Source organism: Stegastes partitus, unplaced genomic scaffold, assembly GCF_000690725.1.
Source record: "Stegastes partitus isolate 25-593 unplaced genomic scaffold, Stegastes_partitus-1.0.2 Scaffold540, whole genome shotgun sequence".
NCBI classification, from domain to species: Eukaryota; Metazoa; Chordata; class Actinopteri; family Pomacentridae; genus Stegastes; species Stegastes partitus.
The window spans coordinates 58,971-71,781 of NW_007578271.1; the positions used below are offsets into that span (position 1 = coordinate 58,971).

General features: G+C 46.2%; 1 protein-coding gene across 1 annotated transcript in view; it reads right to left on the reverse strand.

Moving 5' to 3' along the window:
- The window catches only part of LOC103361892 (cyclic nucleotide-gated cation channel beta-1-like), a 35,846-nt gene that overhangs the window by 10,468 nt on the left and 12,567 nt on the right, over positions 1-12,811 (reverse strand). The window contains exons 15-25 of the mRNA XM_008288104.1: positions 11,505-11,617; positions 10,617-10,714; positions 9,170-9,307; positions 8,929-8,970; positions 7,432-7,548; positions 2,548-2,734; positions 2,128-2,158; positions 1,780-1,971; positions 826-943; positions 447-548; positions 164-356 (exon numbers count right to left, since the gene is read on the reverse strand). Of these exons, the coding sequence (XP_008286326.1) occupies positions 164-356; positions 447-548; positions 826-943; positions 1,780-1,971; positions 2,128-2,158; positions 2,548-2,734; positions 7,432-7,548; positions 8,929-8,970; positions 9,170-9,307; positions 10,617-10,714; positions 11,505-11,617 (1,331 nt within the window). The remainder of the gene's footprint in view (positions 1-163; positions 357-446; positions 549-825; positions 944-1,779; positions 1,972-2,127; positions 2,159-2,547; positions 2,735-7,431; positions 7,549-8,928; positions 8,971-9,169; positions 9,308-10,616; positions 10,715-11,504; positions 11,618-12,811) is intronic.

Here is a 12,811-nt window from a genome sequence, read left to right on the forward strand (position 1 = left end):
CTCCAGTTCTCATAACTGAGGATCTTTGACAACTTCTCTTCTAAAAGCTTTTCTCAGATCTTGTTTTCCGTCTTTTCTCGTCACTAGAACTCATTTTGTTGTAACTATGAGACCTTCTGATGTCATCAGCTTTTTGTATTTGGAGATGGGACCTCATGAGGACTCCGTTACGAGGACTCTGAAGCTGTGTTGTGAACTTGTACGTACAGGCGGACGGACTCTCCTCCTCCGACTCGTCCGGGTCGACCAGCCGCTCCTTCTGTCGCTCCGTCCGACCTTTGAACAGCCTCACCAGCTCGTTGAGTCGGTCCTGGACCACGACGCTGCCGACGCTGGCTGCTGACAGAGGTCGCCCCCTGCAGGACAACAGCAGGACATGAACATGGAGGACGGCTGGATGGAGGCGGAGTTAAAGTCAGACAGTGGAGGTGTTCGGTTCGACTCACTCGTCGTCTGCAGTCAGCAGGTCTGCTTGATCCGACAAAGTCTTCAGACCGACCTGCTGCAGCTCTACATCGTCCTCATCTGCAGACAGGTCACCTCCAGCACTGTGGACGGGAAGACACGAGGACATGAGGACATGAGGACACGAGGACACGAGGACATGAGGACATGAGAAGGTATGAGTACAAAGACATGAGGACACATGAGGACATTTCTTGACTGTAGATTTTTATCATGATTTGAAAACTAAAAGCTGAAGCATGAGGACTCGGACTTGGACTTGGACATGTGGCTGCAGCAGGTTTCCTCACTGATCTTTGAAGGTGTCGTTCTACAGCTCTAACAGTGACGGCGCCCCCTTCAGGTTCCTGTTGTTGTTACCTGATGTCCGGTGCTGTCAGAGTGTCTGGTTCTGGAGTCGTGATGATCTGAGGGATGTTCAGGCCTTTTCCTTTTCCAGCATCTTCCACCTTCAGAGCCGAACCTTTGCTGAGGCCTGCTGAGGACCAGAACAGAGAAACACTGAAGTCTGAGTACAAACAGCAAAGACGGTTTGTGTGACGACGGCGTCTCCAGTTGGTTTCTCATTCATCCACAGGACAGTCTGGATCATACAGCTGCTGCTTGGTGTCTCTTTGAGGCTGTTTTGTCTGTTTGTGGCGTCATTTTGTGTCTCTGGTGTCACTTTGTGCATCTTAGCGTTGTTTTGTGTACCTTTGTGGTCATGTTATATCTCTTTTGGTATCGTTTTAGTCTTTTTGTTGCTGTTTTCAGTCTCTTCTGTGACTTTGTTGTCGTCATTTTGTGAGTTATTCGGTGGACGCAGCACAGCGCTGTGTGCACGCCGGCAGATTATTTCTAATTAAAACAAACTAAAGTCTGTATCGTACAAATTCATCTGCCAGAATTATTAGCAGCTTATAAACTACAAATACAGGAAACTTAAGTGTCTCTGTGACAAACATAGACCTGAATAATCTGTAGTAAACCTGGGAGCCCTGGACTGAGTCAACCATGTGATCTGTGTCCATCTGAAGGTGTCCAAACGGGCCTTCAGGTCTGAAGACAGTGAAGCAAAGTGAAGCCTGCAGCAGCACCAGCGTCTACCTGTAATCACCTGTTAGCCGACGGTGAAGCAGAGCAGAGCTGCAGAGCATGATGGGAAGGATGTGGAGGACATCAGGGGAGGCTTTAGGTTGTTTTGGCACTTCAGAGGTTTCCATCTACGAACATGAGGCGTCTATGAGGTTCTCTAGGGGTCTACGGGAGGGGGCGGGGCTTAAGGCTGCTGGGAGTTGGAGGTAAGGCTTCGGAGGCGGCTGAAGATGCTCATGCAGCACTGGTGCGCCTGCTTTGGGATCTGCTGCAGCTCCTGGGTCAGCTGGGTGAGCTCTGGCGGCGGGTTCATGGACAGCCGGGGAGCACTGAGGTTATGATCATGCATCAGCTTCCTGCAGCTCTCCAGACACTCAGCAGCGAGAGGGAACCGAAGCAGAAAGCTCTGTATCGGAGAGCAAATGTCGGGAACTGGACGGAGAAACATCATGACAAGATGAGAACCTGACAAGATCCTGGTCAGATCGATTAAACTGAGACCGCTCAAGGTCACGAAGCACAAACAAACGCAAACAGAACCAGAACAAAAAGGACGAGCAGGAAACTAATAAAAGTTTGTTGTCTCACCTCCACTTCCAGCTTTGGGTGCTGCAGAGCTCTGAGAAGAAAGAAATCACAGCACATCTTAAAAAGTTGTGGTTCGCGTCCACAGGATCCATCACGTAACGCTTTCCTCGTCTGTGTGAGGAGCGTCGCTCAACCATCATAAACCTCTAAACTATTCATTGTTAAACTCAAATGAAGACAGATTAAGCAGCATGTTTATGCCTGAAATGTTCTCAGAAACACATTTCACTGAACTGTTTTCTTTAAACAACAGCGGCGTGATGGAAGACGCTCAGGACTGTAACCGGAGGCTAATATTGTCCTGAACATGCTTCACCAGATAAACATTCACTTCATCCATGTGAGGTCAACATGTCGGACCTCATCAGTGTACCACAACAAAACCAGCACACATGCTTTGTGTTTGGTAGTTGGTTTCACCTGGTCTGCGGCGGTGGGCGGAGCTTCTGCAGCTTGTGCTTCTGGCTGTTGGGTGATGGGTTGGGGAGTCGGACTGTCCAGGTCTCTTCTCTCTGATGCTGGTTCGACATCAGTGGAAGAAGGCGCGACCTCCTCAGCGGGTGGAGATGGAGGTTTGGCCGGTTCTGGACAGACGTCTAGCAGGCACCTGATACAGGAGGCAGGACAGAGCTGACATGGCTGGCTTCCCTGTGTAACCTACAGGGTGTCCACAACAAGGGGCAACGAACGTTTAACACCACTGATCGCTGCTGGACGCTGGAGCCAACTGACTGCCTTCAAAAATCATGAAATACTGGAAGTTTTCTCACTGCTGGAGCTCCAGCTTCAACAATGTGAACTCAGAGTGCACCAAGACATCGACAAGTAGAAGATACGGAATGTGCATCAGAAATACAACGATCAAGATTTGTTATGTGGCCTAAATGGTGAATTCACATCACTGACGGAGAAGACTGCCACTGATGAGGACACTAAGCAGGTAACTGTTCTTGTCCACACCAAGCTTGACCCATCAGCACTGAAACCACAGCAGGTTCTCATGTTCTCTGTTTAGGGAGAACAGCCCTGAAAGAGGTTCTACAGGGAGTTAGAACATACAAGGTTCAGGAAAATGGCCTATTATATCAGTCGAGCGTTTTGATCCATCATTAGAGTTTTCCATTGCTAAAACTTGTGGGCTGTTTTAAGGCGACCAGAACCTTTGTACCTGTTCTGGCCCTGAGAACCAAGTCCAAGTCCAGCTACTTCTTAGTGGCCCCTAAAAAATGCTAAGCAAGGACTGACAGTGATTGGTTAAACTCAATAACAACATTTTCTCTCTTGATGGTCTTGTCCAGTATCTTCTCCTTGCTAACCATCAACAACATCAAATCCACCACAGATGCTAACAAAACACCAACGTTGTTCCGTTTCCTACATACAACTGGAGTCACATCTCTTAGCTCCTGTAAATTACCAAATGCTGTCAGCAGTATTTTGGAAAAGTTTGTGTTTGAATCAGAGATCTGCGTCGTGAAGTTAAAGTAGCTAGCACTGCCTCGGCGTGGACCGCTCAGTGTTTCCAGGAAGCAGTTAGTGTTTCCTTCAAATGAAAGGTCTGCCAGCAGAACAGATGGCGCCCAATAAAAGCAGCAGCTCCGGGCTTCAAAATGACAAAATGACAGCCGGTGTGCATCAGGTTGCTCCATCCATCCTGATGTAGGGTCACCTGTGGCTCAGGTTTAGTTCAGGCTAGAGTGACATTTAAAAAGGTGCAAATGCATTCAAGTCAACAAAAAGAGGAACTTGGTCGCTGAAGGTGGTGAAAAATTAGAGAAGAAACCACAAGCTTCAAGTTAACACATTCACCCCAAACTCTCAGACGTTTGCCTTCTCTGGGAGCACCAACGCTCTGAACACATGTCAGAGTGTTTGTCAGGATCTGTCTGGACCAAACAAGCAACCAAGCAACGGAAATGTTCTGAGGGTCCCTGTTTGGCTGGAAATACAACAGTTTAATGAAGGTTTTTTCCACAGTGGTGTAAGAGAGCAGGAGTCCTGCTGATTTCTACTAAAACCCAACAGCAAACACATTCATACTGTGGAGCTCACAGCAGTGGTGTGGAAATGGATGATAGAGTGTTTGAGGGAAGTCAGAGTTTGTTTCTTGAACCATACTGATAAAAATGTAAAAGTAAGCAGTAAAAATGCCAACCTACCTTTTGAGATCTGCCCTGATTCACAGAAGAAGAAAACAATGAAGAGATTTTAGTCACCAGAGACACTGAAGGCAGCAGCGAACGCAGCTTTGCAGAAGCAGACGACAAACTGTTTGGGCCTAAAGAAACTATGTAGAAGCAAAGTCTCACTCACATTCCAGGCGAACCTCAAGCTAAGAAAAATGGACCAGAACATGATTTAGATCAATAAAACTAAACCTTCCTGAGACCACATGTCTGGTTCTTTAATGCCTGCCAATATTTATGGCTTCTGCCAGGCTTACTTTGGTTCTGCCAATGCTAATTTGAGGAATCACGTGATCTTCGGTAGAATCTGTCACCAACGGCTACAGCAACCAGGTATGTTGAACTTTTTGACTCCAGACCACTACAACATCGGCATCTGTCACAGATCACAGGCTGGAAATACCGAAGTGTGTTTTAAGTGTGGCAGACAATGGACAGGACAGACGCTGATGTCATTGTTGTTGTTGTTCTGCTAGCAACAGGCCAGAATTAACACATCAGTGGTGTCCAGACCATGTTCAACTTTGGGGATGTCCTCAGTTTGTTGTTGTCAGTCCATCAGAATCTGTCCTGAACCAACATCTGAGCACTTGGGGTAAATGGGTTAACCTAAAACTTATGGTTTCTTTGCAGATTTTGACTCTAAACAGGATTCAATTAATCCTCCCGCAGTGTGTTCTGGACCTGACCTCGGGTCAGCTGGATGGACCTCATGCACCTCTGCAGGGGGAATCCTCCAGACGGTGCCAAAAGGGTCCGTTAAATCCATTATCTCATTATTTCTGTCCCTCAAAGAGCTTTACAGCACAGAGGAAGGCTAAAACATGGATTTGCTGGTAGCATAAGAAGTTTACCTTCAGTCTGTTTTCACAGCCTGTGAGGAGGAGGCAGAGTTACAGGACTTAAAAGAAGCCTTTCCATCCCTTTGGCAGACGTCACTGAGGCTACAGCCACACAAATACAGTTTGCTTTCAAAACTTCTGGTACGTTCATATCGACTCAAGAGTCTTAGGAGCCCTAAATGAATACATTTAGACCCCATTTAGTTTGTGCTGCAGTCTGGACTGAAACAAACGCCGATGTTCACTTTGGGATTTGGTCTTAATTGTCACTGCGTGTCCATCCCTGATTGGTCACCGGACTGAAGTACAGGCGATGCTAACCTTGCTGTCTCTGCAGTTGAGGAAATCTCTGGTCCTACGTTTAACAGCTGCTGTTCTTCCTCTGTAGTGTTTTCTACAACTAAGCAACCAACCCTAGGTGGGGATTATTTCTGACAGAGAGGTCAAACATTCGTCTGGACAGACATCATCGTAGCCTGAAGTAGCTTAAAAGGAATGCAGCGTACGTAAGACTTGCCTCAGGGCTCTAGTGTCTGCCGGTCTGGTCATTGTGACATGAAGGTCAGGGACAGTGTTGGACGGATACGACAAACCAACCAAACAGAAGGTGTTTACATTTGCTAAAGGGAACCTGAAGTTTTGCACTGTGCCGATCAGGAAACCTGGAAAGGATTCTCTGGTAAAGTCAATCCTGCCTCGAAAACAGTGAACCAGCTCCTGTCAAGATCCTGAAGGAGGATTTACCCAACGTCTAAACAGATTGTTTTCCACTGCAGGAAACTGTGGGTCATGTTAGGGTGGCCTGAAACTCTGTATGTATTTCAACCACAGGAACGCTCCCTGTAGGTCTTGACATCGATTTATTCAACGTTGCGAGGAAAACAAGAACTATTTTTCTGCTCCTTCAATGTCCAAATCCAGTAGCAGCTTTCTCCCTAACATTACCACCAACCTCTTAAGCTTCACCATATAGGCCAACGCAACAAATCTCCATTGTTCCTCTTTCTACATGCTTGAGGAACTGGAGTTACGTCCAGTAACTATCTGTGTTTTGGTGCACTTGGAGTTAATGTCACAGTTGAAACTGTTGGATCCTACACCAACGTCATGAAAAAAAGTTTCCATACATTTTAAAGAACATGTATATCATGACAGTCTTCAGTCTCCAGTGATTCCCAAAACTCAGAATTTTCTATGATGGAATCAGAAGGAAGTTCTTCCTTTTGAGAGAAAGTTCCGTGCTTAGATGAAACAAAAGCTATTTAGACACAAAGACCAGAAACATGTGTGGAGGAGAGAAGGTGAGGCCTTTAACCCCAGGAACACCAAACCTACCATCAAGCATGGAGGTGGCAGCATCATGCTCTGGTTCTGTTCTGCTGCCAGTGGACCTGGAGCTTCACACAAAGTCAGTGGAACCATGAAGAAGGAGGATCACCTCCAGGTTGTTCAGGAGAACCTGAAACCATCAGCAGAAGGTTGATCTTGGACACAGTTGGATGTTCCAACCAGACAATGAGCCCAAACACACATCAAAGTGGTGAAGAAATGGTTCCATCAGGCTGGAATGAAGGTTCTAGACTGGTCTCCCCAAAGTCCTGACTGGAACCATCCAGAACCTGTGGACTGGTGAAGAACCAAGTCTGAGTCAGAGAGACGACGAGTTTAGTTGAACTGCAGCGGTTCTGTCCAGAGGAGTCAGAGATGGACCAGAAGCTGGTGGACGGAACCAGAAGAACCCGACTGAGGAGAACATGGACGCTGAACCAGATATGAACATTTCTGTATGAATATTTTTGACCCAGCAGATTTTGTCATATTTCCATCAGACCTTTAATAAATCCGTGAAAGGACCAAAAGACATGAGTTCATCAGAGCAAAGTCAGAGCTGTAGGAGTCACTGGAAAGTCAAGGCTGTCATGACATACATGGTCTTTACAAGTGTGTCTAAACTTTTCTTCATGACTGTACACCACTGGACAGCCACCTAATGCTTGTGTTGTAGAAGTGTACAGGCCTGTGAGTTCAGGTTCATCGTGATCTTAAACAAGTGCAACAGAGTGGAACATCCCAAGAACTAATAAAACCTCGTCCAGTCCAGTTTGGTGGCCCAGCCCTCTGGCCTCACTCTAAAAAGCCATAACAGGTTTAAAGCTCAGAACAACAGATTCCACCAAGTCTTAGATGTTTGCAACCCAGACTGAAGTATATTCTACAGTAGCATCCCTCCATTCAACTGCAGGTTCAAGCCTTTTACTAGTCATGGCTGAACTTACTCATGAGGTATTTTCTCCTCCTCAACAGTGCTTTTCTTATTCTCCTCTGTTACTTTACTTTCCTCAGGACCCATATTGTCTGTGCTGTCCTCACTGTCCTCCTGCAGGTTTTGTAACCTGAACAGCAAACAAGACAGAGAGTCCCTGTCAGACAGTTCAGATGGTTCAGCTCATCGAGAGAAGTGAGCTGCTAAAGGCGGCAGTGTTCGAACCAAGCAGATAGCAGCGGCGCTAAAGAGGATCCCGAGCTTTAGATGGAACAGTATGTGTCCACTGGGAAGGTTTTGGATGCGAGGGCTGCATCTGCTTCCTGATCTCAGTCTGGACCAACATGAAAACTCTTTTGTAAACGTTCAACATCTCAAGTGAGAAATAATTCAGGCAGCTGCTGAATGTGTCTTGTTTAGACTGATGACGGCTCATTTAAATGTTTTTTACCAGGTTTTATCAGAGGCGGTGAGTCTTACTGGATGCCCCTGATTTGCAGAAAATAGCCTCAAACCCAACTTTATGCGGACAGGGAGCAGCCAACATGATTCCCCATCTCTCAACAAGGCGCTACCAGAATGTATACCTCAGCCACGTAGCAGACAATGAATGGGAAGCATAGAAATACTGGATCCTGTGGACATGTACCATAACTTTGCCAGCAGAGGCTGCTCAGAAAGTAGATAATAAGGTAGTGAAAGGACGTGTTATTGTGGAAGTAAACTGCTTTTACCGTGGATAAAACATCTGGACACCTTATGTTGTCAGTTTTTATGGGACGACCTCATAACAAGATCCCGAGAGTAGCAGCTAGCATTTCTAAGTTTGTCCTCTCTGTGATGGTAACTAGCATCCCTAGGCTAGCCACCTGCAGCCCTCGCTGGTCTCTCCTAGGTTACTAACTAGCAGTATTGGACAAGATGCTTAAAGTGAGCAGTCAGCTAAGCTAGTAGTTACTCTACATTAGATAAGGCTTCACTATGTCAAGGTCACTGAAACTTATAAGCTAGCTCCAAGTCATTAGCATCTTTAGTCACTATATCTGTAGGCTAAATACTGCCTATGCTAATGGCTAACATCCCAAGTGTAGCAGCTAGCATTGTGAGACCAGTCTTTAGCATCCCTGGGCTAGTCATGAGCATTCCTTGGCTCTCCCACAGCATTGATTAGCATCTAGCATCCCTAGAAGTAACTTAACTACAATGAAGCTACTCCCAGAGAAATATAGCATGCTAAGCTACAGCAGCGTGGCTTCAGTAATTTATTACATCTCAAGATACTTTACCTACAAATTTATTTTAATTTTGCTCATTTTCTGCCAAGAGACAGTGGAAAACAGGTAGCTAGCCAGTAGTTAGCCGATGACAAGCTGGGTGAATCAGAGTGAAGGCCGCGTGAGGCGTGTTAACGAGGTGTAGCTGATGTATCTGAGCAGCCTCAGTCAGCAGTAAAGCTGCAGTAGCATTAGCGAGGAGCAGCTAACTCATCACAGCAGCAGCGTGAACTTACTCTGGATCGTCCTCGTTCTCCTCCTCCTGGATGTTGGGAAGTCTGTGGAGGACAAACAGGAAGTGGAGCTCTTAGTTCAAACTGTATACGCCTTTCATAAAATCATCTTAAATCTACATCTGTCTTCAGCTTCAAACAGAAACACCTTAAGCCAGCATGATGAGATGCTGCAACGATCTCAACTGGTTACCTCCTGGTTGTAGATGCAGGTTTTAGGTGGACAGATGTTAATTAAACTCACTGTTCGTTGGGCTCTGGCAGCGTTTCAATGACGATCTTGGCTGAATGTTCCACCTCCAGCTGTCGGACCGCCTCCTCTGCAGCCTTCCTGGCCATGTCCTCGGCCACGCGAGCCGCCTCCAGACGCTCCTGCTGCAGCCTGAAACAAGAAGAAGCTCTGAAACCCGCCAAGTTTGAAGCCTTCATGAAGCCCTGTGGAGGATGCCACTTATGGACACTTACAGACATGTTCCTATTGCTGTTGGGTCGGTGTTAGACTTTCTAAGGACGTAACGGTTCACATGATGTCAGCTTTGTCATCTCACCAAGTCTGCGACGCTACAAGAGCAATAGTGCGGCTGCTCAGCAGTCGTATGTATAAGACATGGACATGACCTACTGAGTATTTATGCAGCACAGTCCTCCACGTGGACGATAAAAAGTAGTTTACAAGGTGCAGCATGTGTCCCTCAAGTTCACATCACATAGAAACGTTTCATATGTTTAGGAAAGTTGAATTGTTAGAAAATGTAAAATGATAGCTTCTTTAAAAAAAAAAATCACTTTTATTCTCGATACAAGCTGTTTTTGAAAATCATCAGTGGTGCCATCAGGTCCTTGAGGTGTTTTTTGTTCCTCTTGCTTAAGGAAATGCTTGAGAGCCTCCAAGTCTATGTGCACTGATGCACAGGCCCTGGACTCCAACATGCTCTGCATGGAAGAGTCCAGGGGGTTGAGATCTGGGGAGCAGGGAGGCCATTCTTGTGAAAGTGTGGTCGGCACCAGGCCCAGTGGTCTTTGGAGAGTCTTTCTGAAAGGTCCAGTGTTGGTCTGCGCCCATGGCCTCATGACAGTTTCCAAAATGGTCTTCTGATGGACTTTTTGTTTGATTTTGGTGCTTCCTGCTCTGAACATCACTGCAGGTGGTTTTTCTGAAGAGTGCTGGTGAGAATGCTGATTGACTTTGGACCAGGATTTGATCGTTTGGGGACGAGAACTTCAGCGCTATGTTGAAGACCTTCTTATGAGTGAAGAGCAGTGGCTCCACTCTGAGAAGTGAGATGGTTGAGCATGGACATGTGTGGAGGGTCCGTGCAGACTTTAATGCTCACAGAGCCGTGGGGATGTGGAAGCTACACCACCGGCCTGACTTATAGAAAAGACTATGAAAGAAGAACAGTAGTGGTCTGATGACTCTTCCTCCTCCTTTCAAGCTGTGGAAACAGGCCTGAGCCTGAAGCTAAACCTCTTAACTAACCAGTAAAGACTGCTGTGGACCTGGATAGATGTGAAATGTGCATCACACAGACCCTGCAGCTCAGAAAGTCTCAGTTAAAGCAGCCTGATGTCCTGCTGATGTACGGTGCACAGAGTGTGATATGCTTTCATACCAACAGCTTCCAGTTAACGAGGTTGTGCAAACAGAACAGTCGTTCTTTATCCTTCCAGTACATGTGGGACCAGCTCACCGTTCCTCCATGTGGGCCAGAACAGCCTCTCCAGCCTCCCTCTTGATGCTGTCCATCAGTGGAGTTAGCTGGTCCTCCTGCGTCGCTGCATCTTCTGTCTGGAACCAAACACAGAGAGAAACCTGTTCAGCTCTGAGTCTCACATGAAGTGCTGTGGTCTCTGTTCTGGATCTACCACAGAACCGTTCCTTATGGCTTCACTGGGACCTCTGGTTCTAAGACCCTGGTGCTATCTGCAGAACCACAGAACAAGTGGTGCTGTGAAGTGAAATGCTTTCTGAGGATGAGGGTTACGTGGTACACTGGAGCCTCAGCATGTTAGTGAGCTACAGATACAACATGCTGAAACAGTGTGGACAGAAACGGGCCCAAATTCTGCACAGTTATGGGTTTGTGATGACATTTTGGGTTCTACTGAAGACGTTTGCATGATTGACCCTCTGAACCTGGAGGCAGATGATCAAACTCTCGACTCTCTTGAATGTGTGATGTCGAGAAAACGAACCAAATCTAAACTTCAAGTTGTGATATTTCATCCAAATCACTTTATTTTATGTCTCATGTTTAAAAGATGCCAAAAATTATAAATCTTCTCTGCATTCTACAAAAAACTAAACATTCTTCTTCCCTCAGTTCAACTCGTTCTCTAAAACCGACTCAGTGAAACATTCAGAGAGTTTCCTCAGAGAGCCTGAAGGAGAATCCATCCTACTGGATCAATGAATAGATGCAGCACGGATCAGAACCAGAGACCAGAGGAGCCAGTTGGTGGAGATACATTCATCTGATGGTGGAACATCTTTCTACATGATGGTGGAACATCTTTCTACATCTGATGGTGGAACATCTTTCTACATCTGATGAGCAGAGCAGAGAGAAGTCTGGAACATGAAGATATGTCGGCCTCACCTGCTTCTTCTCTTTGTTCTGCTTCTTGGTCTCCTTGTCTTCATCGTCCACGTCCTCCAGTATCAGGTCTGTCCCCGTCTGAGGGATGCTGACTGGACACCACACAGCAGGAAGACATGGACCATCTGTTTGTATGTGCTTGTGTGCAGATGTTCTGGGTCGTAGCCTCCATTAAACACCTCATATACATCATGATATTATCTCACTGTTGGATGTTTTTACCCCAAAATCTGCTCTTTAAAATGTTCTATACTTACATTTGTTTGTATAAATCATTGAAATAAGTGCAAAAAGCAGGATTTGTGAATGTTAAACACAGAGAACAAACTTTAGACCTTTAAGAACTGTTGGTCGGTGGGTTTACAACAGAAACACTCAACAAAATTCTCCTTTTTTTCCAATTAAAGACTTTATTTCCATGAATATTCAGCAGAAATGAGTTGTCCGCACTGAGTTAGCTGCCTGGACATCTGGGGAAACCTTCAAAAACCTGAAGTGGAAAAGCTGCACGAGCTTCTGTGAGTTAGCAGAATGAATGAGCTCTGATGCTGAAGCCGAACGTACGGTGCTGTAGCGTGGACTAACGGACAAGGCAGCGCGATGAAGACTTAGAGGCCAGAACTGATCATCATGAATAAAATCAGGGTAAACACACACTTATGTAAACTCATACAATCATTGCTTGGATTTAAACATCTCATAGAAATATAGAAGTCAGGTTTTGGTTTGTCAGTTTGAGAAGTGAAGCGTGTCTTGTTCCAGCTCTCCCTCCAACAGGAAGCTGTCATGTCACAGGACTTTAAGTTAAATGGACTTCAGATGAGATAAATGCAACCAGTGCAGCCTGTGGCGCACCGTGTCAGCGCCGCAGGACTGAACCCGTTTATGTGAGAGTCGCTGTCAGTGTCAGTGTGAGCGACTCTTCCTGCTCTTCCTTCTCCTTTTATTTCAAGGGGCTCTGGCCTCCTTTCCCCCCTGAAACAGAAGGAGAAGAGCAGCCCGGTTAGAGTCGCCTCCACACTGACACCAAACCCTGCCGAGATAAACCCACCAACCAACCAAGCAGCCCGACCGGGTCAGAGAGAACCTAACAGCAGCCTGACAGGTGGCCTTCTAACCTGTAGCACCTGACAGGTGAGAAACTAAAGTGCCTGAGGTCAGCAGGACACACTGTTCAGTGTTTAGTTACTGTTGGATTAAAAACAACTACAGTAAAAAATGAACAAGTTACAGCTGATCAGGGACAAATCAATATAGATGTTTTAAAAAATCCCAGTTTATAGAAT